This window comes from Miscanthus floridulus, chromosome 10 (genome assembly GCF_019320115.1).
Source record: "Miscanthus floridulus cultivar M001 chromosome 10, ASM1932011v1, whole genome shotgun sequence".
Lineage (NCBI taxonomy): Eukaryota > Viridiplantae > Streptophyta > Magnoliopsida > Poales > Poaceae > Miscanthus > Miscanthus floridulus.
In genome coordinates, this window is record NC_089589.1 from 109202226 (window position 1) to 109228065 (window position 25840).

At 46.0% G+C, this 25840-nt stretch overlaps 2 protein-coding genes and 3 non-coding genes across 6 annotated transcripts; all 5 read right to left on the minus strand.

The window, feature by feature from the left end:
* Positions 1 to 73: 73 nt before the first annotated feature.
* On the minus strand, positions 74 to 4909 carry LOC136485296 (GDP-mannose 3,5-epimerase 2). Of its 2 annotated transcripts, none has more exons than XM_066482207.1 (7): positions 4722 to 4909; positions 3651 to 4066; positions 2741 to 2834; positions 2505 to 2634; positions 2272 to 2404; positions 663 to 870; positions 74 to 563 (listed from the first exon to the last, which is right to left on the minus strand). In XM_066482207.1, the coding sequence occupies exons 2-7, from the start codon at positions 4043 to 4045 to the stop codon at positions 408 to 410; spliced, it is 1116 nt and encodes a 371-aa protein (XP_066338304.1). In that variant the 5' UTR covers positions 4046 to 4066; positions 4722 to 4909; the 3' UTR covers positions 74 to 407. The 2 variants fall into 2 exon arrangements, with proteins under 2 accessions (XP_066338304.1, XP_066338303.1); XM_066482206.1 differs by having other exon boundaries at positions 3651 to 4074; positions 4722 to 4908.
* Positions 1120 to 1227, minus strand: LOC136490507 (small nucleolar RNA snoR97). Its single transcript, XR_010767785.1, has one exon. It is a non-coding gene; the product is annotated as a small nucleolar RNA snoR97 (small nucleolar RNA).
* Positions 1296 to 1402, minus strand: LOC136490506 (small nucleolar RNA snoR97). The gene has a single exon (XR_010767784.1). It is a non-coding gene; the product is annotated as a small nucleolar RNA snoR97 (small nucleolar RNA).
* LOC136490505 (small nucleolar RNA snoR97) lies at positions 1554 to 1661 on the minus strand. Its single transcript, XR_010767783.1, has one exon. It is a non-coding gene; the product is annotated as a small nucleolar RNA snoR97 (small nucleolar RNA).
* Positions 4910 to 19929: 15020 nt separating the features above from the next.
* LOC136486953 (3-ketoacyl-CoA synthase 20-like) lies at positions 19930 to 25181 on the minus strand. The gene is made up of 2 exons (XM_066484048.1): positions 24233 to 25181; positions 19930 to 21152 (listed from the first exon to the last, which is right to left on the minus strand). The coding sequence occupies exons 1-2, from the start codon at positions 24995 to 24997 to the stop codon at positions 20352 to 20354; spliced, it is 1566 nt and encodes a 521-aa protein (XP_066340145.1). The 5' UTR covers positions 24998 to 25181; the 3' UTR covers positions 19930 to 20351.
* Positions 25182 to 25840: the final 659 nt, after the last annotated feature.

Below are 25840 nucleotides of genomic sequence, written 5' to 3' on the forward strand. Positions count from 1 at the left end.
ATGCTGTCACCTGATGATTCTCTGAAGCATGATTTCAAGATTGCTTTGGGGTATTTCACAAAATATAACCAAGTGGAAATGCTGAACCTCAATTTATTCATTGCTATTTTTGTGAAATAAAGTGACACCAGTTCACAGAAGTGTTGTAAGAGAAAAAAAATGGAAATTATTATAAGTCTTTGGACGATGGGTATTTTGTCAGAATTTTTTGCATTTAGTTCAAAGTTTGAACTAAATCTCATAACTGCCAACAAACTATCCATCATCCAAATCATCCTCTTGTGGAGTCAAAAGTGAATCAAGAAATGGTGTATAGGTGGTGACTACAAATCATGGAAACTGAAACCATTGTGTATACTGGTATATCACTGCCCAGGTCTCGGGCGACTGGCCTGCGCAGCCAAAGTTCACTCCTTGCCATCTGCGGCGCGGAGGGAGCCGAGCTGAACCGGGGCCTGTGTCTGCACGACCTTGGATGATCCGTAGACCGACAGATCCATGCCCTCCGCCTTCTCCTTCTCAAGCTGCTCCTTGATCCAGAAGTAAGTGATCCTCAGCCCGTCCTGCAGGCCAAATTGGGTTCAGTGCAATGAATGATCAGATTATGTAGGTGCGAATTCAGGGATCTGAAGCGATGGTATGTGTGAAATTTGGTAGAGTACCTTCAGCCTCATAGTCGGAGCCCAGCCAAGCTTCTCCTTAATGAGTGTGTTGTCTGAGTTGCGCCCACGCACACCCTCCGGCCCGGGAATGTGGTGGATGGGCAGCTGCTTGTTCTCAAAGCTCAGGACTATTTCAGCCATCTCGTTCATGCTGACCATTTCGTCACTTCCAATGTTTACAGGCTCACGGAAATCAGACTTTGTTAACCTGATGCAGTTGACAAAAATAACAGCTTAGTTCACCATAAAAGGATTTCCCTTGGAACTTTCTGCATCACTATAGTTATTTCCTTATTCCGAAAGACTTTTTTCAATTTCATTTGAACCAAAACGAGAATTACTCAGAGCCTTTTTGTAGAACAAGTGCGAAGTAATGTCAAGGGAACAAGATTTACTTGCTTGTTACTATAAAATAAGGAGATACTCTTTAATGAATAATATTTACTAGCTTACTGTTACATGTTGTGCTGTTTTTCAACTCCAGTCTCTGATGTACAAGCAGAGACAAAGGTGATGACAGCAACATATTTTATGAGCTTCGGAAGGTCCTTGCCACAGATGTATATGGCTTCAAGAATAGTTATTCAAAGCTCAAAAGTAGAAGGCCACATTCACATTTTTTTAAGTTATAATATATGTTGTGCTGTTTTTCAACTTCGATCTCTGATATTCAAGCAAAGACAAAGGTGATGACAGCACAGACTTTCTGAGCTTTGGAAGATCCTTGCTGCAGATGTATATGGCTTCAAGGATACTGATTCAGAGCTCAGAAGCAAAGAAAGATAAATTCACACCTTTTTTTTTTGTTTTCTACCCAATGTTGTGTTGTTTTTCAACTCCGATATCTGATGTTCAAGCAAAGACAAGGTGATGACAACACGGTTTTCTACCAAATGTTGTGTTGTTTTTCAACTCCGATCTCTGATGTTCAAGCAGAGACAAAGGTGATGACAACACAGACTTTGTGAGCTTTGGAAGATCCTTGCCGCAGATGTCAAAGCTTCAAGGATACTTATTCAAAGCTCAGAAATGGAAGGCAAATTTCATAGTTTTTTTTCCTTTGTCCAATGCTTCGTTACTATTAGTTGAGAAAACATTTAGCAAAATAGTACCTTTTAGCAGATTGCACTGTTAGGTTGCAGTTTAAGGTTGAACTTATGCAAATATAGCCATAGCATCCAAGCTAAATAGTGACATAAACAACAGAAATTACAGGACATTTTGCCTGTTTCAGAAGGAGCATGTCTGTTTTAGAAGTGAAGAACTACCCTGTCATTGCATCTTGTAGAATTTGAAGTAAGTACGAATTTCTAAAGAGCCAAAAGCAAATTAGTAGTGCCCTTATCGATCTGTAGGGACTACATTAATGTTTCAAGAAAGGCCTTACACAAAAAAACTAAGGCCCATATAAAATGTGTTTACCAAAGCATATCTTTTTGTCCAACCACACCCCAAGAAAACTGCATGTCAGAGACAACTAAACCTTTCTCTTGGGACATAGTAGCAAGACTAGGTTGATGTTAATTAGTATGAGCTTAACCTAAGATATCTGAAAGAAAAGGAAAGTATTATAATGTAGCAGCCAAAGGTGAGATGAAATTTTGCTTACCTAAGGACACCTTCAACACATTCATCAATAAATGTGAAGGATCTGGTTTGCAGGCCATCGCCCCACATCTCAAAGCGCCCAGTGGAGGTTAAAGCCTTCCTGCAGAAAGCAGCAGGCGCCTTCTCCCTTCCACCTATATTGCCAAATAATAAACATAGGGCAACATCATTTAGAAAATTGAGAGCACCAACAAAAACTGGCAAAATATTACTAGTTACCAGATAGCAACTTACCTTTCCATGTTCCAAAGGGACCATATATGTTGTGAAAGCGACCGACCCGGCACTCAATGCCAAAATCCTTTGTATAGTGCTTGCACAGTTCCTCAGTAGCAAGTTTTTCCAAGCCATAGGCATCTTGAGGCTAAAAATTAGGCATCACTTCAGTTAAAACCATTTCACCTTCACAAGTCGCAGCTCAAGTAAGAGGCAATTAACACAAGCATAAAGAAATGTGAAAGTTTAGAAACCTCAGCAGGCCAAGCATCTGACTCCTTTAAGCTAACTACAGTTTCCAACTGCTTAAATTCAGGGTAGATGCAGGCACTTGATGCATAAAAGAACCTGCCATGGAAACAGACAGAAATTTCAAACTTTGTTTCAAGGGATGAGCACTAAATTAACCTCAGTTGCATTTGACAGCAATGCTCTCATAAAGTAGTTTGTTTTGGGCCCTTCAAACAAATGCAAACATTTCCTGAGTTTTTTGTTTTCCGAATTTAACGTTTAATTTTGTAACTGCACCATTTAAAGGTTAAAAGTGCACACAAATTCAATATCATATTTGGAAGTTTCTCAATACTTTATACACCTTAAGAAAGTATATGAGGACCATTATCTAGGCAAAAGAAATGGACAAGGTCAGTACCTCCACGTCACAGACGAGAGACAGGCAAATATATACTTGTCCGGCGTCACCAACTCAACAAGTGGAAAAGCCCGCCAATGCATATTTCACAATGAGCTATTTATGTCTACACATGAGTATGCTATGTGCAGCATGGGAACAGGATAATAAATCTTATGATACTTTCCCAGGTTGTCGCTTAGCGCCATCAATCAAATGAGCCTAAGTGACCAATGAATACCCTTTGTGGACCAATCCAAAGTTTCAAACCCAAAAAAGAATATACTAAGTGGTGTCGGTGCACGTGCAAACATATCAACGGCTTTCCATAATATAGTAATTAATGCGGACTGTTTAATAATTCTTCACAGTAGAAAACCAGCAAAATTTTCATGGACAAAAGTATTATCTTTGCAGTTTGTTTGCATTTCAAGATTTCCTCATTGGACAATTTTATCATTGGAGACAATAAGATTAGCTCATCAGGGGTAAAAGCATGATAAACAAAAAGCCACCTTCAGGCGAGAAATTACCTCTTGACACCGTTAATTCTAGCAGCCTCAAGCATGTTAAAGCTGATCATGGTGTTGTTGTACATGATCACAGAGTGGTTGGACTGGATGAAGCCCATCCCACCCATATCAGCCGCGAGGTTGAACACATGGTCAACCCCCGTGGTGACCTTGAGGCAGTTGTCCATCACCCTCAGGTCCACGAGGTGGAACTCGTGGCAGAACATGTCCTCGGACATGTGCTCGTTCTTCTTCCAGTCAGAGGCAATGATGTAATGGCCCTCACTCTTGAGGCGGCGCGCGATGTGGGAGGCAATGAACCCGCCAGCACCAGTGATGGAGATCCTCAGCTTCTCAAACGGCCAGTACGGCTCCTTCTCCAGCTCGGCGTATGTGTACTCCTTGTTGAGTGCCATTGTCACCACGATCTTCTATTTCTATAGCTCTAGTTTTAGGATGAAAATATTCAAACAAAGTCAACACGATCTTCTATTTCTACAGCTCATCGACAATGAGAATGAACCCCCAATATTTCCAGGAAACAAACTTGAATGTTTAGGAATACAGGGCAAAAGCTTTCGCTCCTCTGTTTTCGATAAATCAAAACAAAGCATCACGAGCATCCACAGCAGCCATGCAGCTCTCGGCGATTTTCAATTAGCATAGTTGACTATATTCACAGGATTAACCAACACTAAGTGGTGCCCCTGTGAATGAGTAGTGTTGCATCTGCACGAGTTCACACTTCACAGGAAGTAAAACACCACCAAATAGGTATTGCGCAATGGACAGGAATAAAGATTCGGATCTGATTGGTTTCGGCGAAGGAATTAAATCCTACAGCAATGGGATCAATTCAACCAGGCGACCCACCCAAAACAAGAAGAGGGCGCGACGTCGGCTACCAGGAGACGAAAAATTCGACCCGCGGCGCCGGTGAGGGTGCCCCTGGGGACGGCGCGCGAGCGAGGAAACAAATGCGCAGGCACGAGCGCACGACCCTAAACCATGCCGCGACCCTAGAACTGGTGTTCCAGACCCCGAGCGCCGGCGGAAAATTTTTCACCAAAGTATGAAAAGGGTACTGTATACCTGGCAATGGCAAACGGTTGCGCGGCGGACCGGCGGCTGGAGTGAGACCGGAGGGAGGACCGGAGGAGTCTGGTTCCTGAATCTTGACAGGGGGAAAACGGCTCGCCGGATCTCCTCCCACCTCCGGCAGCTCTTAAATAGGAGTAGCAGCGATGGCGAGACGGCCGCGTCTTGTCTCTTGTGGAGGTGGAGGTGGAGGTGGAGAGCTTGACTCCGAGGAGAGCCTAGTGTATCTCTTTCTTGCAAATTGGACCCTGAATTTTTTGGTTTTCCTGCGCATACGCCTGAGTATGACTTGGAAAAGTCCTCGCGTGCTTCTATATTTCAAATTGAAAATTTTCAACTTGTAGGTTTATTTAATTCGAGTGAACACGTTGGGATGTGTAGCAAAAATGAAGTAACCTGTCGAACTCCATCGAAGCAAGATGAAACAAGGTACAGAAGAGAAAATTCACAAAAACAAAAGGGTATGGAAGAGAGAATGCATACCTAGATGTAGAAAATGCATTTATTTTTTGATGGGAAGTATTTTTTATATCAGTTTTGAAACTGAATTGTTCTACATTATGGTACTTATAAAGCAGCTGAACACGGCCTAAGTTTGTGGTCAATAAACCCTAAGTCATGATAGTACGATCGTGTTTTGCAGTGCATAAAGACCAGGATTTTTTCTCCTATAGAATAAAAAACTTAGGCCGAGCGATTCATGCCTAATATTGACAGGGCAACAAGTTTTTATGTACTAGTTATTTGCTTGAGTACCATGTCACACTTTGTGCCTGTTTAGTTCCCAAAATTTTACAAAAATTTTCAAGATTTTCCGTCACATCGAATCTTTGGACGCATGCATGAAGCATTAAATATAAATAAAAAATAAAACTAATTACACAGTTTAGACGAAATTCACGAGACGAATCTTTTAAGCCTAATTAGACTATGATTGGACACTAATTGCCAAATAACAACGAAAGTACTACAGTACCATTTCCCAAAAAAATTCGCCAACTAAACAAAGCCTTTCTTAGCGCTTGGTGCCACGTGGTATATATATATTTTTTGCCGGATTTATGCGGGCAAGACACTTTGTCCAAGGTTAATTGTGGTAATGTGTTGCTAACAATTAAAGTAAAAATTTGAATTTGTCAGAGAAACGAGGTCAATCAAATAATCCTACATTAGGTGATTAGGTCCCAGACCAGACATTTGCGTATGCACCGAGAGTATGTGGTTTTAATTTGCTCATGTACCGTCGCTAAGTCTACAATTGCGTGTGCCATTTAATTTTCAGATCGCTAGTTCCTCTACAACGTGCAAGAACTTTGTTCTCGTACCAACCTTGCCACATGAATGATTGTACATTTGCACGACGATGTACGTACACACGTAGTTTTAGTCCGCTGTTTTTTTTTCTGTTCCATATTCGTCGTGCAGATCCAATCCGGCCGGCCTGGCGTCGTCACTGCTAGCTGCTATTTTCATTTTTTTTCCTTCTCAAAAGGTGCCTTTCTCCATAGATGTATCAGTTGTGTTTGAGACCTGTTTGAAACAGGTACGTAGTAGAATCATCCTCTCTAGTAAAATTCTTAATTTTTCTCAAAAAAGAAGAGATACCTAATTTTTTCACGATCGTGCCTAGGCACATATTTCATTAAGGCCCTGTTTGGTTGAGCTGTGGCTGTGGGAAAAAACTGTTGTGGGCTGTGAGCTGTGGAAAAGCTGCTGTGGGCTGTGAGCTGTAGAAAAGCTGAAAGCTGTTTGGTTAAACAAGTATAAAATATACCTTTTATCTTTATCTCTCTTGAAACAACTATGGAAGAGCTTTTTATTCCACCAATTTCGAAAAGCAGAAAGCCAAAAGCCAAAAGCAGGGTCAAACCAGCTTTCAAAAATGAACTACGGAAAAACAGCTGCTTCTGAAAAAGCACCCTCCAAAAGTAACCCCTTTGGTTGGGCTTTTGGCTTTTGGGGCCAAAAGCCAAAGCCAAAAATCCAACCAAACAGGACCTAAGAAGAATAGAGTTTGTTACAGGATACGGACACGATGGTAATTCGGGGTTACCAAGGGCCGATCGAAAGCGAGTACGAAGGCACACGAGGTTGTAATTACGTCATACAAATTTCGCGACCGTTGTTGCAGGGCTCAAATTGACGCCATCAGTGCACCGAAGTGCTTGTAGCCCACCATGCACCAAGCGTCAGTTTCTTCCTGGATGGAGACCTCAAGACGCGCCGCCGAGGTTGACACTCCATTGAAGGTTCTTGCATTGCGTTCTTTCCAAATGGACCAACCGATGAGGAAGAAGAGGAAGTCAAACCCACGGCGGAGCTGTTATGATACCTAATAAAGATGACTTTGAGTAAAACTACTGGTTGGATCTTTACATTGAATATTTTGCATGTCAGTGATCTATCTTTTTTTTTTCTCTCTCTCTGTAACTAGGCCACTTCTGAACGAGAAAGTACTACACTTGAGTTAGGCATGCTAGGCTGCTAGCTGACCCGGACCCACGTGCCTTGTACTGAAACAGGTAAACGACGTACACTGTGTTTGTTTGTACACTACTTTACTTAGGAAAAGGCGTAACAACCAAAGATGGTAGTAAAACTGAGCCCTCGTTTAGTCGGGTGAATTTGGATTTTGGGACTATTGTAGTACGTTCGTTTTTATTTGGCAAATAGTGTTCAAACATGGATTAATTAGGCTCAAAACGTTCGTCTCGCAATTTCCCACCAAACTGTACAATTAGTTTTATTTTCGTCTACATTTAATGCTCCATACATAGGCCGCAAACATTCGATGTGATAGATACTATAGCAACTTTTTAGACTTTGGGGTCCAACTAAACAAGCGTGAAGAAACGAAACGAGGGGGAAAGAAATTCATGGTGGAGAAATCAATGCGCGCAATGCGGCGTGAATCATTGGCAGACTCATCTTGGAGCTAATTAACTCCAGTTGACCTAGCCCCTGGCCCTGGGCCATGCAAAAAGACCATTGACTAAATGACTAAGGCCTTGTTTAGATGCCATCTAAATTCCAAGTTTTTTCACTATCTTTTCATCACATCAATTTTTAGCCACTTGCATGGAGTATTAAATGTAGGTAAAAAAAATAACTAATTACACAGTTTAGTTAGAAATCACGAGATGAATCTTTTGAGCTTAGTTGGTCCACGATTGGACAATATTTACCAAATAAGACGAAAGTAGTACTATTTATCAGGTTCAAAAATTTTGCAAAGTGAACCAGGCCTAATGGGAAGAGTGGACTCCATGGAATCGAATTCGATGTACCGATGTGATCGAAGCAGTCATCACCTAGGTTTACTAAAATTACTGATAAATTGATTGAGCTGTGCTTGACCTTGACCTAGAGCCTGTTCGCTGGTTGATTTCTGGGTTGATAAGTCCGGCTGGTGCTGGTTTGTTGTAAGAAAAAAACACTGTTGGCTGGCTGATAAGTCCTGACTGAAACCAACAAGCGAACAGGCTGATAGCTAACTAAGCTAGGGGGGTCACTGCTTTGCTTAAACTTAAACTTAACTAGTGTATGTGCACGCCACCGGTTTAGCCCGCCACCATAGCAGCTTCACATATGTTCGCTGCTGTTTAGACCATTGGTTCAAGTACACGTGCCTCATGGCCTTCCATATCTCAAGAGTTAAAGCATAATCCCTCCATCCCATAATAAACACTAGTAATAAGTTTTCTAAGATTTAATGTTTGCCCCAGAAAATTAACATTAATTCTACATAGAAACATGGAACATTGTCTCCCAATATGCATGGAAGCTAATCATGAGTGCATGCAAACACAAACTACCAAATTCAAGAGATGTCCTTTGCAAGAGGAAAGGAGATGAAGAGATATCCTTTGTCAGTGTCCTCAATCTGTGTAAAAATTTCTAGAAACTTATTTATTATGAGATGAAGGAAGTAGGTGTTTAGATCATACTATATTATACCCCCTGTTCTAAAATCTAGGACATGCTTGTTTAGTTCGCTACCACACTTTACTATGAATTTTTGTCCTGTTCGCTTGGCTGATAACACTACTGGAAAATGGGACTTTGCCGAGTGCCTGAGACTTTGCCGAGTGTTTTTTATCGGGGCACTCGGCAAAGCAATATTTTGCCGAGTGTCGCACTCGGCAAAATAAAGCACTCGGCAAAGTTAGCTTTGCCGAGTGCTAGTCACTCGGTAAAGCTGGACTCTCGGCAAAACTAGGCTTTGCCGAGTGCCGTGCTCGGCAAAGATCCCACTCGGCAAAAGGTGACCGGCCCGTGATGGCGGCCACCTGCCGTCAGATTTTGCCGAGTGCCTAACGGCTGGCACTCGGCAATTTTTTTTATTTTTAAAAACTTATTTTGTCGAGTGCCAGCCCAGGCACTCGGCAAATTTTTTTTTTATTTTTTAAAAACATATTTTGCCGAGTGTAAGCCTTGGGCACTTGGCAATTTTTTTTAATTTTTAAAGCTTATTTTGCCGAGTGCCAGCGCCAGGCACTCGGTAAATTTTTTTTATTTTTGAAAATCAAATTTGCCGACGTTTTTGGCATCCGACGTCACAACTTGCTCGAAACCTTCTTAATTTTTTACCACAGCCTCCACATGCGATAACACGATGCCTCGACAAGTTTCGTGATTTTTAGACTTCGTTTGCATTTTATATAATTTAAAATCACATTTCCGGCAAGTACCTCGACATGTTACGTCAACGAGATGCTCGAGATTTCATGTGAGTTCCTGGATACGGCCTAAACATACCCTAAATATCATGAGTATCAATTTTTGGATGACCAAAGTCTATTATTCCATGTACCTGCTGTTCAAATTTGAAATATCCCGAAAAATTCGACGAAACGAAATAAACTAATGAAATATATCAAAAAAAGTCAAAATTGCCCCAAATTTTAAAATAGAGTTTGAAATACTGTCACAAGGCCCCAGAAAAAAATTTGGGCCCAAAATCAAAAAACAAAAAAAATTGCCGAGTGCCATGGGGGACACTCGGCAAAGTGGGCTTTGCCGAGTGCCGGCCCAGGGGGCACTCGGCAAAGTTAATTTTCAAAAAAAATTGCCCAAAAAGCCCACCGGCCTAACCCCCGCGTGGCCCAACCCCCCAGCCACCCGCCCGCTCCCCCGCGCCCACCCCAGCCGCCGCCGCGCCCACCCCCGCCGCTGCCGCGCCCTCGCCGGCAAATCGCCGCCGCCGACGAGCCCCGTCCTCGCGCTCGTCGCCAGCCTCGCCCGCGCCCGCGCCCGTCGTCGGCCGCGCCCGCCGCGCCCACCCCCGTCGCCGGTCGCGTCCCGCCCCCAGCCGCCGACCGCGCTCCGACCCGGCAGCTCCCCGCGGCCCGGCCCCCTCTCACCTCGGCCGCCCAGAGGTGGCTGGCTGGTGCTGGCCGGCCATTTCCGACAGCGGCGGCCGTGTCTAGGCCGTCCCTTCCCTAGCCACGCCGCCCATAGGAGCAGGGGAGGTAGGAGGAGCAGGGGAGGAGGGAGAGAAGGGAAGGGGAGAAGAGGAGGAAGAGAAGAGGAGGAAGAAGGGAGAAGGGAGGAGGAAGAAGGAAGAAGGAAGAAGGGAGGGAGGAGATGAGAAGGGAGGAGGAAGAAGGAGAAGGGAGGTGGAGAGGACAAAGGAGGAGGAAGAAGGGAGGAGGAGCCCCGGCCGCTGTCCACGCCTCGTTAGCGGCGGTGCCGTGCCCTCGGCGCCCCGCTCCTGACTCCGCCCACCATCGACGAGCACACTAGGTTCGCCCTTCCCTTTCTATTCAAATCGTGCAATGGATGTCGGCCATCGAGCCCTTGTTAGTAGTAATAGTTGTTGTATGTGGTTTTTGGCCATCGAGCCGTTGTTTGTGGATGTTGGCCTTCGTGCCGATCTTTTTTGCAGGTTTTTGAAACCTCCCCATGCGGGGGAGGTTCTGCCAAAATTTTCAATTGTCACTAATGTATTGCCTTTTATGTAGGAGGAGGCCCCGGCGGAGGGACCACGATGACCCCGATTGTCTTCGTCAGCGTTGCGGGTCTGCCTGCACCGCGTCGCGGCACCACTGCACTGACTCGCCACAGCCCCGCTAGCCTGACCTCACCGGCACCCTAGGTATAACCCCTCTATCCGTATCATGGTCTTAGGTCGCTGATCCCAGTTAGGCGTCTCCCGTCCGAAAGAGATACGGTCGGAGTTATGCAGGTCTTTGCATATCTGTGAGCGTTTTTGTTTTGGATTGTCCACGTTTTTTGGACAGACCGCGGATGCGTAGATGTGTTAGTTTCCATGGTCCGCTCCCGTCCGAGATGGTGTTTCGGCATCACCCCCCTGTTGTTCTCCGGATACACACTCTCCCTTGCAGGACGTGTATCAGGAGAACAGCGAGGAGGTGCTGCCGAAATTCCATCTCGGATAGGAGCGGAGCATGGAAACTAACCTCATCTACGGATCCACGGGTGGGATTAGGACCTATCCTCACCTATTAGAGAGTAGGAACACCGCGTAGATGCAATTGATGGTGACTCATATGTGTTGATACGTCTGTTAAAGGATGGAGGACCGTGAGTGGATGTACACGCTCTAGAGAGACGAGCACGATTATGACTTGCTGTTTATAGTCAAGGTCGAAGAATTCTTACAGCATGCATTTGGCGAGAGTGCTGGAGGCCATTCTCTAGTGGTTTGTCTGAGCAGCAGTTGTGACAACAGTAGAAGGAAAGATAGGTTAACCATGGGTAAACATATTATGAAGTTTGGATTTACTCTGGGCTACCACCGGTGGATCCACCATGGTGAAGCCGATCATATCAGGGAGGAGGTGGTGAGACCATGGCTCGAGGCTTTCGATGATAATGCCGAGGTAGCAGACATGCTGGATGACACGCACCAAGCTCAGTTCACTAAAGGACGTGACAAGGAGGAGATGGAGGCTGCCACAGATGCCTTCTACTTGATGTTGGACTCGTCACAGAGACCCCTTCATGATCATACTAATGTTTCTCAGCTGGATGCCATTGGTCGCGTAATGGGGTTGAAGGCCGAGTTAAACCTAAGTCGAGAAGGCTTCGACAAGATGGTGGCCGTGTGGAGCGATATGCTACCGAAGACACACATTATGCCAAAGAACTTGTACGAGCCAGAGAAGCTCATTCTTGCACTTAAGATGTCGTATGACAAGATACATGTGTGTCCGAAGGGGTGCGTCCTATTTAGGAAAGAACACGCGGATGCAAAGTACTGCCCAAAGTGTAAATCCTCTAGGTACGTGGAGGTAGACTCAGGCGATGGCCAGAAGAGGTAGCTTAAGATCCCCATGAGAGTCCTACGATACCTTCCGTTCCTACCGAGGCTCCAACAATCCTGAGAAATCCGTGAAACAGATGACATGGCACAAAAACGGCACACGGTACAATCCTGAGAAGATGGTACATCCATCCGATGCTGATGCATGGAAATACTTCAATTCGTGGCATCCTCTCAAAGCAGAGGAGGCTCGTAATGTACGTGTCGCGCTGGCAACAGATGGGTTCAATCCATATGGCATGATGGCTGCATCATACACATGTTGGCCTGTGTTCGTCATCCCCCTAAATCTACCCCCCCGGCGTCTCCTTTCAACGGCATACCGTGTTCCTATCGTTGATAATCCCTGGACACCCGGGGAGTAATATGGGTGTCTTCATGGAGCCTATGATAGATGAGTTGATCGATGCTTGGGTCAAAGGGGTGTGGACATACGACCGAGCTACGAAGACTAGCTTCAAAATGCATGTCTGGTATCACTACTCCCTACACGACTTCCTGGCGTACAGGTTAATGTGCGCCTGGTGTGTTCAGGGGAAGTTCCCATGCCCAATATGCAATGAAGTTGTGAGGTTCATATGGTTGAAGAAGGGTGGCAAGTATTCGTCGTTCGACAAACATCGTCAATTCCTCCCTCTTGACCATCCATTCAAAGAAGACATCAAGAGCTTTACAAAAGGTGTCAAAGTGATGGACCCTAGACCGCGCTTGAGGACTGGGGCGGAGGTTCGTGCTCAGATAGATGCTCTCGTACCCAACGAAGATGGTGGTTTTGTGGGATATGGTGAGCAACATATGTGGACTCATAAGTCCGGCTTGACGAGGCTCCCCTATTTCGATGACCTCCTACTGCCCCATAACATTGATGTCATGCACACTGAAAAGAATATTGCCGAGGCACTTTGGGCAACGCTCATGGACACTGACAAGTCTAAGGACAACCCTAAGGCTAGAGTGGACCTAGCGACGTTGTGCGATAAGCCAAACCTAGAGATGCGGCCTCCTGCAACAGGAAAGCAGTGGAGAAGGCCTAGGGCCCCCTATGTCTTGAAAATCGATCACAGGAGGGAAGTACTTCGATGGATCAAGAATTTAATGTACCCTAATGGGTATGCATCGAATCTGAGCAGGAGAGTGAACTTAGAGACTCTGCGAGTCAACGGGATGAAGAGTCATGACTACCACATATGGATTGAGCGGATACTTCTGTCGATGGTTCGAGGCTATGTCCCTGAGCATGTCTAGCTAGTGCTGGTAAAGTTGAGCTACTTCTTTCACCAACTTTGTGCCAAGGAGCTATCTTCGACCGTCATTACAGAATTGGAAACTATGGCACCTGAGTTGGTCTGTGAGCTTGAGAAGATCTTTCCACCTGGCTTCTTCTTGCCGATGCAGCATCTGATTGTGCACCTCCCGACCGAGGCACGGTTGGGGGGGCCGTGCAGGCCTATTGGTGCTATCCAATCGAGCGATGTCTAAAGACTCTTCGCAAGAAATGTACAAATAAAGCCATAATTGAGGCTTCCATTGCAGAGGCAAGCATTCGGGAGGAGGTTGCAAACTTCACGACATCCTACTACAAGCCGAACCTTCCTAGCAAGCATAATCCACCCCCTCGTTACAATGCTGGCGAAGTTGAATCGACCCTCAGCCTTTTCAAATGCCAACTAAGTAGCGCAAGTGGATCGACCCCCAAGAGATTGGATCTAGAAGAGTGGCACAGAATCATGCTATATGTGTTCACCAACCTTGTCGAGGTTGCGCCATTCGTTAAGTAAGTTCTCAGCGAACTTGTTTCAATATGATGTCACTATTCTGTATCAAACCCCATTGATTCTCTTTGGTACAGGGAATTTGTTCGTCAAGAGTGGCATCAATCAAGAGATCCTACCCTGCATGAACATGATACCCTTCTTTCAGAGGGTGCGGGAGCTGGGAGGCCTGATTTTATTTCTTAGTTCAAACAAAAGGTCGTACGTTTGTCGATATTCCTTAGTAGCTCGTACGTTCCAATAGTATAACGATGTATCATGCTTGAGTTTGCAGGCGCAAACCAATGCGTCCATGAGTGACGAGTTGAGATAGGTTGCAAACGGCTTCAAGTTAAGGGTGAAGTCATATACCGGTTATGACGTGAACGGATATCGCTTCCACACGTCAAGACACGAGCAGACTCGGCCCGGTCGAAAAACCACCAACAGCCAAGTTTTTACGCCGGGCACTAATGGCGTCGAATACTACGGAATAATTGAGGAAATCTATGAACTTGAATATGAGGGCCGGGTACCTCTTACTCCTGTCATATTCAAGTGCCACTGGTTTGATCCTGGACGAATGAGATGGACCCCTCATCTTGGGCTAGTCGAGATTAGGCATGATTCTGTCTATAAAGGAAAAGATGTCTATATTGTGGCTCAATAGGCCGTGGAGGTGTATCATACGCCATACGCGTGCCAAGACAAAGACCATCTTAAGGGTTGGTCTATTGTGCACTAGGTATCTTTGCACGATAAAACTACCTATTCCAAACGATGAAGATTACACCTTCGACACAAACACATATGATGGAGAGTTCTATCAAGCAGATGGGCTACAATGGAGCTTTGAGATAGTCTTACCCGGTGTGACGACCGTTATGGAAGTAGACAATGAAACGGTTGATGATGAGAACCCTGGAGATGTAGTGCTAAATCCGAAGGACATTCAAATGCTTGAGCGATTCCATTTAGGCAAAGACAATGAAGAAGACACAGAACCTTCGGATAGTGTTGCCCATTTGGACAATTTTGACAGTGATGATGAGACCTATGACCCCAATCATAAAGATTATTCCTAAACCATGTAATACTATGTTTTTTATTAAATTTTGTTATGTTTATTCATTTTGAACTATTTGACATGTATGTACTAACGCTTGTTGTTCATTCTTTGTACATTGCAGGTGACAGAACAAAGATGGTGGGCAACCGTTCACCGAGGCAGGTGCTCTCGGTGTACCAGAGGCTACACCCTCCTGATGGAGGCGAGGGGACGTCTTCGCCCCCAGTGGTGAGAGCAGGCCTGGGTCGCCCCAGCACGGGGAGGGGGAGGGGCTGAGGTCGCCCTAGGAGGGACCCGCCTCCTCCCCCGACTCTCGACCAGCCGGAGGACCCATCTCCTACCCCGAAGGACCACATGGCGGCCACGGGCACGACCACAGACACTCCGTCGGGGGACGAGGGGACTCAGCAGATGGAGGACAGTTCTGCTCAGTCGGCTCCCTACCTGCGAGGTCCCACAAGCCTTCCTCTGGTTCCACTTCCTGACCGACGCCCACTGGTTCATCCTGTGGGAAGAAGGTAAGTAACTATAGATGTTATCACTAGTACTTCATATGATACATTGAAAATCAAAAGAGAAACTGGTATTTTTTCTTAATCACTTATGCAGGGGCTGGCTAGTTCTGTCGGGTGCTCTTGACCCCCCACGCACCCCCGCTACCGTCCTAGGATGTCTGTGCAGGAAACACTTCCTCGGCCTTGTGGACTTGAAAGAGGGGAGGTGGGAGCCAGCCTGGTCGTGGGACAGGTACAAGCTCGGCTCGGATGACAAGCAGGACAACAAGCAGGAGTGGGTTTTGGCGGACTTTTGGGTAAGTGTCTCACAACATAGCTCAATACATCTCCTCTATTGGTTAAGTCTTTTATTGAAATAATGAACGGATACATCGTATTTGTATGCAGAGGTACTTCAAGGCCAAAGAAGGTCGAGAGACCCTGGCGGATCAGACGGCACACAGAGCCTATAAGAAGTACGTCGGCGACATGATTCACGAGGCACGACTCTAGGCCCATGTCGACTACTACAGGTCCATCAAGAAAGAGCCCCTCAACAAAACTGGCGCAAGAAAGGTGGCGCTGACCAAGGAGCAGTACCTTCAGGTAGGTGAATAATATTGATTCGTTTTGAGATTTAGTAGGTCTAGAATTGATCTTCTTATATGTCAAACACTTAATGATGTGTAGGTGCCGGCCTCGTGGTGCATGTCGCATAGATTGGCATGGTCGAGGATCATGGACAGGTACCTTGACCTGGTGTACATCGCAAAGCACGAGCAAGGCAAGCGAAAGCGGGCATTGAGGACCGGTCCAACTCACCACCAAGGTAGCCGCAACCTCCCTGCATTCAAGCGGGCACTTGTACGAGATGTCATTTATCTATTCTAACGCTCAATTTTGCCTAATTTCTAATCATCTTGCCATCTTTCTCGCAGGAGGTGGCACACCCAGACGTGCCGATGTCGGAGTTTGGGGCATGGGCTGTGTCCCACATGGTCTCGGTGAAATCCGGTGTCGTCTTCAACCCAGATGCCACTGCCCAGGCTTACTCTGACCCGAGCGTCCACGCTAAGGTCAGAGACTACGCAGAGATGGTTATGGCGCTCCGTGGTTCAGATCACAATCTGAGCACTGAGCCCCTTGAGACAAAGGTGATCATGAGGCTAGGGCAAGGCAGGAAGGGCGGTTGTGGATTGTAGACGGCGCCGACTCCTCGAGCTCTGCACCCTCTCTCTCCGACGTGAGGGCACGGAGCACGGCCAGAAGCCTTCCCATACGTGCACGGCCTACTCCAACACTGTCGTGGGTCGATGAACTTCAGATAATTCCGGTTTCACTCATCGTACATTGAACGTTACACACATTGATCAGATTTGCAATACTGAAACATGTGATTGAAACACTATAGGCTGAGCTGGCAGAGACAAGGGAGACGCAAGCGCACCTGACCATAGAGCTAGAGGCCACGAAGAAGCAGATGACAGACATGTATCAGATCATGCAAACCATCGGGCAAGCATCGGGTGTCCAAGTGCAGTTGCCAGCTCCAGCTCCGGTTCGACACTTCACTCCTGTGAGTATGAAAGTTTAATACATTCGTGTCGTTGGGATTGTCGGCCTTCGTGCCGTTGGGATTTTCGGCCTTCGTGCCGTTGGGATTGTCGGCCTTCGTGCCGTTGTGATTGTCGACCTTCGTGCTGTTGTTTCTTGCAGGTTGAAAACCTCCCCGTGCAGGGGAGGTGCTGCCAAAATTTTCAATTTTGAGTCTAACATATGCAATTTCTTCTCTTTTGTGCAGCCTCCGTCGGCGGGTTCAAACAATCACACTACCGTGTCACCGGCGGCTGATCGCGTCAACCCTTCGCCGTAGTTCGGTCCTTCACCGCAGTCCGGGGGGCCACACCTGCAGTCTCCGTCGCCGCAGTAGGGATGTTGAACTTTGTGATGTTGAACTTGTAATAATAAACTTGTGATGTTGAACTTTGGTGCATTTGTGATGGATTTTCGATGGATTTATTAAATATGCGTGTGCTTGTGATATATAATGCATGTTGGTGATATAGATGTGATATATATATATATATATATATATATATATATATATATATATATATATATATATATATATAGTCTGTTACAATGGAATATAAAAAAAATTGCAATTCACGAGGTCTTTGCCGAGTGCTATGGGCAAGGCACTCGGCAAAGATTTTTCAAAAAAAAAATATAATTTCTTTGCCGAGTGCCTTGCCGCGGCACTCGGCAAAGTATTTTTTTTTTAAATTCAGAAATTCTTTGCCGAGTGCCTAAACAGGGGCACTCGGCAAAGAAATTATTTAAAAAAAATAAAAAAAACTTTGCCGAGTGCCTGGGCAGGGGCACTCGGCAAAGTATTTTTTTTTAAATAAAAAAATACTTTGCCGAGGGCCTGGGCAGGGGCACTCGGCAAAGTACTTTAAAAAAAAAATAAAAAAAAACTTTGCCGAGTGCCTGGGCTGGGGCACTCGGCAAAGTAATTTAAAAAAAAAATTTGCCGAGTGCTGGGTCGGGCACTCGGCAAAGTAACTGTTAACGGCCGGTGCCGCAACGGCCGAAAATATTTTGCCGAGTGCCGCCCCAAGCACTCGGCAAATTTTTTTTATTTTGCCGAGTGCCCGGATAAAAAGCACTCGGCAAAGACCCTTTGCCGAGAAAAATTTTGCCGAGCGGACTTTGCCAAGTGCAAAGGGCTCTTTGCCGAGTGTAAAAACACTCGGCAAAACCGCGGCCTCCAGTAGTGTAAGTCATGACTGAAAGTACTGTTGGCTGATTTGTTGTGAGAGAAAAATATTGTTCGTTGGCTGAAAAAGTACGACTTATAAGCCAAGCGAACAGGGTTGTAGCGAACTATTTGTTTTACTTCCACAATTTGGCATGTCATTAATTAATGTTCTAATCTCTACCTCACCTGCCATATCTATCTATATGCATCCTTGCCAAACTTTACCCTAAGCTGCGGGGAGAAAATTATTATTCACCATGGCTTAGGCAAAATCAGCCAAGAAGTGTGACAGCGTGTTTAAGTATTTGTTTCGCGCAATTTTTTTTCTTCTAAAGAAATCAAGTTTACAGAGAAATATATTAATATGTGTATAAGATATATTCGGTGGCTGATTTATTGAAACTAATCCGATGTCCCGTAGGGTCGGTGTAATTTTCTTTAACCTTAACTAGTTTTAGTTAGAATAAGAAAATTTTGACTTAGGACTAATTAAAACAAAACACACTATATTTCAGAATAGAGGAAGTATATTTGAATAGCTGGAGCCGTTAAATGAGGAGAAATTTGTGTAAGGTTAAGCGTGGGAGTTAGCTAGTTGGGGTAGTGTTTAGATATATTTTTGCCATCTCGATCGAAGAACTCGTCATGCTCGTATATCGTATATGTTCGTCACAAAAAAAGGAAAAACAAAAACAGCACATGCTCGTAGGACCCGGTCGGTACACGTTCCTTTGATGAAAACGTAGTCGACCCCAGAAGCACTCAAAGGTGAAGGCCCAAGCGGCTGCATGCAATGCAACTTCTTCACTTTGCCCTTCCACAGTTCCACGCAAAATCAACGATCAGCCAGGTCAAAATCGACGAGGCTTCCCACCTCGGAACCTGCACTGCGTCACGTGCTTGTACAGCTGTCCACCGAACTTATCGGCTTGGCTTATCAGCCATAATATATTATTTTTCTCTCACAATAAATTAAATTCAGTCGGCTTATCAGTCGCAGAAACCATCAGCCGAACAAAACCTCGAGGTTTACTCACAATAAATATGGTTCTGAGTGCAAATGTACAAGAGAGAATGTACAAGAGAGAAAGAAAATTATAAAAATAGTTAGGGTGATTTGGAAATAATTTAGAACTTCTGATGCAAAATTGTCTTCTATATTTTAGGAGCCGGATTTTGGAACTGTTGGAGATGCTCAATAAATATACTCCCAATTTTTTAGTCACTTGGAAAAAATCATTGATTTTTTTTTTGGAACTATTGGAGATGCTCTAAGTGCATGTTTGGATACCACTACCTGAACTTTAGGCCCAGATATTCAAACATGTGAATTAAAGTGAACTAATTTTTAGTTCCCAATCCAACTAGCCATTGGTCTTAGGTCAAGGAATGTTTTTTTTTGGTTTTTAGTTCACTTTTAGTCCATGTATCCAAATAACATTGGAATAAAAGTGATCCACCTAAATTTTAGTTCTACTATACTTTAGTTCTAGTTGATCTAAACATGACCTAAATTGAAATTAAACAAGTTGTTAAAAGGGTCGCACCGTCGACGAGGACACATCATCATATAAGTCTAGTATCTCTGAATGAAAAAGTAATTATTATACTAGAAAATGCAGGACTGTAGGTATGATCCATGGTCGTAGGCTAGAGAGAGATTCGGTGGAGTCGGCAGGTTCTTCCACAATGGCAAACAACCTAGCTCTGCTCAGTTGATGCTGCAACCATAACTTAAGCCCAACACCAGGTTGCATTACGAAAACGAGGTAGCGTTCCAGCCCAAAGTATTCATTAAGCCCATACACACAAGTCACCCAATTCGGATAACACAAGTCAAGGGGGTATCCAATAAGGCCCAGTCCAATGAAATACAGTACCACATAACCATGGTTTTGTACATACAACTTTCAAGTTTGGACAAGTTTCAGTCACCCGATTGGGCTTGTTTTAAGTTCGTACAGTTTTCAGTCCTTATTATTATTCCTGTGCCAAACCCAAAGAATCCACATCAGGTTTCTGCTTCCGATCGAAGCTCCAAACCATGTCAGCGACAGTACATCTCATCCAATCATCACACTTGTTGCATGTAAGGTATTCTTACAATTACAGAGCTTCCCTGTATCAAATTACGCCGCCACACTCCATCAGCACGCAGAATTTTCAGAACGAAGAAGAAGAAGAACAGCAGTAGTAGTAGCAATCTTGTAGCTCGTCATCCGACGACCAGAGAGAACCAGAGCCGTCCTCGTCACTCGTCAGGACACGACGATGCTCTCCACCTTGGGCACCTCGACGGGGAACCTATGGATCTCGTCCACCCAGGGGTTCCCGACGGCGCTCTCCTTCTTCGGATCAATCGTCCGCAGCGCGCGCCACACAGCACTATTACACTTGAACCCGGACCCGAACGCGATCTGCCACGCGCGGTGCCCTCGCCGGACCCGGCCCTGCGCCTCCGTGTAGGCGAGCTCGTACCAGAGCGAGCTGCTGGAGGTGTTCCCCCACCGGTAGAGCGTCATGCGGGACGGCTCCATGTGCCAGGGGCTGAGCTCGAGGTTCTTCTCGATAGTGTCCAGCACCGCCCGCCCGCCGGCGTGGATGCAGAAGTGCTCGAACGCCATCTTGAAGTCCGGGATGTAGGGGCGGAGGCCCCGGACGCCGAACACCTTGCGCGCCACGAGGGAGGCCAGGAACAGGATCTGCTCCGACATGGGGAGCGCCAGCGGCCCCAGCGTCGTGATGTTGGTCTTGAGCGCCTCGCCAGCGACTGCCATGAGGTCCTTGGAGAGCGCCACGCCCACGCGCCCCGTCTCGTCCTCCTCCTGGAACACGCACCGGTACGCGCGGTCGTGGGCGCCGTGGTGGGTACGCACCGTGTGCATGAGCTGGTACTTGGCGCGGCGGCGGTCGGAGCCGCCGCGGTTGGTGAGGAGGACGGCGGCGCCGCCCATCCGGAAGAGGCAGTTGGACATGAGCATCGACCGGTTGTTGCCCCAGTACCAGTTGAGCGTGATGTTCTCCATGCTCACCACCAGCGCGTACGTGTTCCGGTGCACCTGTTCGGACACACGTACCAAAGCCATTAGCCATCGTCGTTCAGGTTCAGCTGCGGAGGAATTCAGAAAAACAAAAAAGGAGGAGGTCACGCAGCAGCGTGTGCTACTGCTATCTGATCTGATTCTGACCACACGATTCACCAGTCGTCGTCGTCGGCCCTGAGTGACCCGTGCGCGTTGGCATTGGCGCGAGAAGTTTCGCGACGCCTGCGCTGCGCCCATCGATCGTCCCAACTACTCCATCGAAGCATTTAATCCTTGTGACTCGCATTTACTCCGCGAGCTTTCTGTCAGCTAGCTACCGTCATCAATCATCAATGGCGAGGGATAGCTGCAGGGACTGATGAACTGCATGCACAGGCACAGCTAGCGCTGCCCATGCCCCACCACCCATGCTGGTACGTGCGGCAGCTGCAGGATGCAGCAACCTCAGCAAGCTAGTAGACTGAACCATTAGCGTGGACGGGTCACCGGCCGGCCGGTCGCCATTAACGTTCAGAGCGAGCTGAGAGAGAACGGGGCGAGCAACGGATCGGACGGGACGGGAGGAAGAAGCAACAGCAGCAGCAGCAGGGTGCAGTTCGCGTTAGTCGCCCCTGGTGATCAATCAGGAGCTAGGGTGTTTAATTTTAGTCACTGTAACATTGAATATTTGAACGAAGTACTTACCTCCGTTTTCGTTTACTTGTCACCAACCTTTTACTGTAGCAAATTTGACCGTCTGTTTTTTTCTTCTAAAAAATCTTAGATACTTCAATGTATATAACACTGATGAAGTATATTCAATAAAGAATCATATATGTGAAAACTTGATGTATCTAGAAATCTTTTGCAGAAAAAAACAGATGGTCAAATTTGCTACAGTAAAAGGTTGGTGACAAGTAAACAAAAACGGAGGGAAGTATTAAATATAGACTAATTATGAAACTAATTGTATAGTTTAATTTGCGAGACGAATCTTTTAAGTCTAATTAGTCTATGATTTGACAACAGTTGCTACAGTAAACATATGGTAATGATGGATTAATTAGGTTTAAAAAATTCATCACGTGGAGTACTGTCGGATTATGTAATTTGTTTTTTAATTAGAATCCAAATACCCTATGCAACATCCTCCCGACATATCTCCTAAATTTAGGCACTGGATCCGAACACCCCCTACTCCTAGCGGGTGTTTGTTGCTCCTCCTAAACTTTAGTCGTTGTCCCATCAAATGTTTGAACACATGCATGGAGTATTAAATATAGACTAATTACGAAACTAATTGCATAGTTTATGACTAATTTGCGAGACCAATCTTTTAAGCCTAATTAGTCCATGATTTGACAACGTGGTGCTACAGTAAACATGTGCTAATGACGATTAATTATGCTTAATAAATTCGTCTGGTAGAGTACCGACGGATTATGTAATTTATTTTTTTATTAATATTCAATCACCCCTGTGATATCCTCGCGTGACACCTGCTTATCCCGTGATTCTGGCTCCGCCACTGATCAGCAGGACCGACAGATAGCTCTCTTGCGATGGTTTGCAATTACAGGGTGATAGGAACTGTTCAATTTGGCAATCTTCCAAAACCGGCAGATTTACCTCCCAAAAAGAAAGTTTCTGTGTCCTGAAAACGGTTAAAAAAACCATTTCCAGTAGATCGGAAGCCCACTATATTTTCAACTTATATATAACAATTTGATGATGACATCAATACGATACTGATGATGACGATGATATATAAGTTAGAAAATCAGAAGCAGGGTTCAAAATTTCGGTGAAATTTCACGAATTTCAGTAATTTCGGTGGTGGCTGAAAGAAAAATCTAAAATTTTGTAATACGCTAATACATGTGCTATATAACTCGAGACTCATATTTTCTATTTTTTATATTGCATATTCTTCTATTCAATATATGTGTAGTCATAAATCATATTAATATTTGTTTAGATCTGTTTTTTTTTAGAAAAAAAACATACTTCATCTGCTAGTCTCTAACAAAATTTCAGTGAAATTTCGTGAAATTCGGTAATTTTGGTGGCGGTGGCCGAAATCTGATCAAAAGTTGATTAGGAACGGCAACGAACGATACAACTAACCGGAATGTTCCACTTTGGCTTTCAACCCTTCAAGGCAAAATTTGCCAGGCCTTTCTACTTTTTATACGAAGCCAAAGCTCGCTAAACTTTTCCCAAATTCTAAGCTTTTGAGAACTTCCAAAGTGTTCCAAATGTTTGTTAAACTTTATTTATACTTTGATGACACACTTAATTTTTTTTGCTAATTATTAATTTGATCTACACCAAGATTTGACGCAACATATACACGCAGAAACTCTGGTTCATTTTCGAAAGGTCTTTGCAAAGCATCTTCGCAAAACTACACTAAATTCCGCATAGGTAGCAGCTAGCAACTCAAATATATGTATTACATGTTCACATGAAATTGTATTCTATTATGAACGTTCCAACTTCTCTGAAATTTTGCTAAAACTTGAAGTTGCATAGACAGCCAAATTTTCCTAATTACTACTTTGATCCTATATATGTACAGCTAGATTTGGCGCAAGGCACATATACATAAATAAACTCTCTAGTTCATAATGATCTTCGCAAAACATAAGGATCAAATGGTTTTCAAAAGTATATTAGCAAAACTATACTGAATTCCTCACAAATGTCAAACTAATAGCCCAAGTTAATGACTAATTCAATTGCAGATGAGAATTGCTACCTGATCCATTTCTATCTAGTATGATAAATTAATTTGTAACCTAATCAGTAAAGTTCATCTGAAACTCCACTGACCAAATTTCCGTACCAAACCTTTCAACCACTGCACAAGCGAGACTACACCCTACCCTACACGTGTACCGTCGTACTATAATAGGGTTGCATGCAGAGCCAAACCTAAGTCAGAACTCCCGTGCTTCGTCAGACCGCTCGATCTCAACCCTCCGTTCACGCATCACCGGCCGGCGGCAACCGCCACGCAACCAGCAGCTGCGGTGGCTGAACCACCCCGAACGCTCTTCAGTCGTCACACTCGCAGATAGAGGAGAGGAAAAATGATCCGATCGATTGGTTACCTGGAGCAGCTGCTTGGCGAGGTCGATGGAGATGAGCCCGGCGCTACACCCCATGCCGCCGAGGTTGTAGCTGGCGACGTTCCCACGGAGCTTGTAGTGGTTGACGATCATGGCGGACAGCGACGGCGTCGGGTTAAACAGGCTGCAGTTGACGACGACGACCCCGATGTCCCTGGCGCGGACGCCCGTCTTGGCGAGCACCTGGTCGATGGCGCCGAACATGACGGCCTCGGCCTCGGCGCGGGCCTCCGCCATGCACGGGTTGGGCGGCGCGTTGAGCACGGCGCTGGGGAAGTAGGTCCCCTGCCCGAGCCCCGACCGCTCCAGGATCTTCCGCTGGAACGCCAGGTTGTCGGGCGTGAACACCCCCGCCGCCTCCGACTGCCGCATGAACCTCTCCCGCGTCACCACGTGCTCGGGTCCCGGCTTGTAGCACGCGAAGTCGAGCAGGTACACGGCGCGCGGGCGCCGCATCAGGTACGCCGTCGCGAGGACGGTAGAGAGGACCAGGAGGGAGATGGCGAGGGGCAGGTTGGCGGTGGCGGCGGAGCGGGTCGCCAAGGCGAGGTCGGAAGGGGTGTGGTGGGACAGGCAGTGCGCGGCGTAGGCGACGGCCGGGGCGAGGAGGAGGTACAGCGCGTTGGAGATTGCTAGGTGGTAGCACTGCTTGAGAGGGCTTGTACGGTGCCGCGCGTTCTTGATCGTGCCGCCGCCGCCGGTGGAGCCGGCGGCGGGAGCCGTGGTTTCTGGCTGATGGCTGCTCATGGCTAGCTGCTGGCGTGGTGCGCGTCGGCAAGGCTAGCTAGCCCGGTGTGGCCGGAGAGAGCGAGGGGGAGCGAGCTTACGAGTTTGGAAGGTGTGGTGGAGAGGACGGCCGCGAATATATAGGAGTCGCCGGGGCGGATGGGGAAGCGGGTCGGAACACGGAAGACCGGGAGCGGGAGAGAGCTTGGGGTGGTCGGGTGGGTGCAACCACCGGAGCGACCATTAAGACGGTGGTGGCGAAGGGAGGGCAGGGGGTTGGGGGACGGCCGGCCTGGGACCATGCCTATGGGTGAAAACAACGCTTTAGGATGCAGCGCCATGTACATACAGCGCAGAGGTAATGCAGCGCAGAGGTAATGCGCATTTACAATTCACGAGGATAAGAACATGACATCACATGTATTATCGGTTATATTATGCTGCTAATCTGGAACTGGAACGCTCATCATTCCATGTCCATGCCAAGGCAGCATACGGTTCAAGTACATCATTGCTTCCAGCTATGTATTCCCTATAGCTAGCGCGGTTGCTATGAAATCTAAACTGCTAACTTTTAGGCTGGATGTTTATATAGCTTCTTCATCAGGGACCTCACAGTTGAGAGATGAAGGCTAGGAGTCCGATAGAAGCTGGAAGCTCCGTTACCAAAAGTAGAGCATGGCCACTTCAAGAATTATGTGCGAAACAAATCTCGAGAGCAGCTACCACTGTGTTTTGAGCATTGTGGCTTGTTTATGTATAATATGATGTGTACTTAACCATGACAACTTCGAAACAATGTTGTTTGTGATACGACCTACTATGTTAAGATGATATAATTAAGGTACCTGTAAACTTTAACTA

Excerpts from the sequence above, each read along its gene's own strand:
- LOC136486953 (XM_066484048.1), bottom strand. The coding sequence starts at position 24,997 with ATGAGCAGCCATCAGCCAGAAACCACGGCTCCCGCCGCCGGCTCCACC. Across the intron at positions 21,153-24,232 it reads TCGCCAAGCAGCTGCTCCAG|GTGCACCGGAACACGTACGC; the intron begins GTAACCAATCGA and ends GTGTCCGAACAG.
- LOC136485296 (XM_066482207.1), bottom strand. The coding sequence starts at position 4,045 with ATGGCACTCAACAAGGAGTACACATACGCCGAGCTGGAGAAGGAGCCG. Across the intron at positions 2,835-3,650 it reads AGAATTAACGGTGTCAAGAG|GTTCTTTTATGCATCAAGTG; the intron begins GTAATTTCTCGC and ends TTTCCATGGCAG. Across the intron at positions 564-662 it reads CTCCGACTATGAGGCTGAAG|GACGGGCTGAGGATCACTTA; the intron begins GTACTCTACCAA and ends TTTGGCCTGCAG.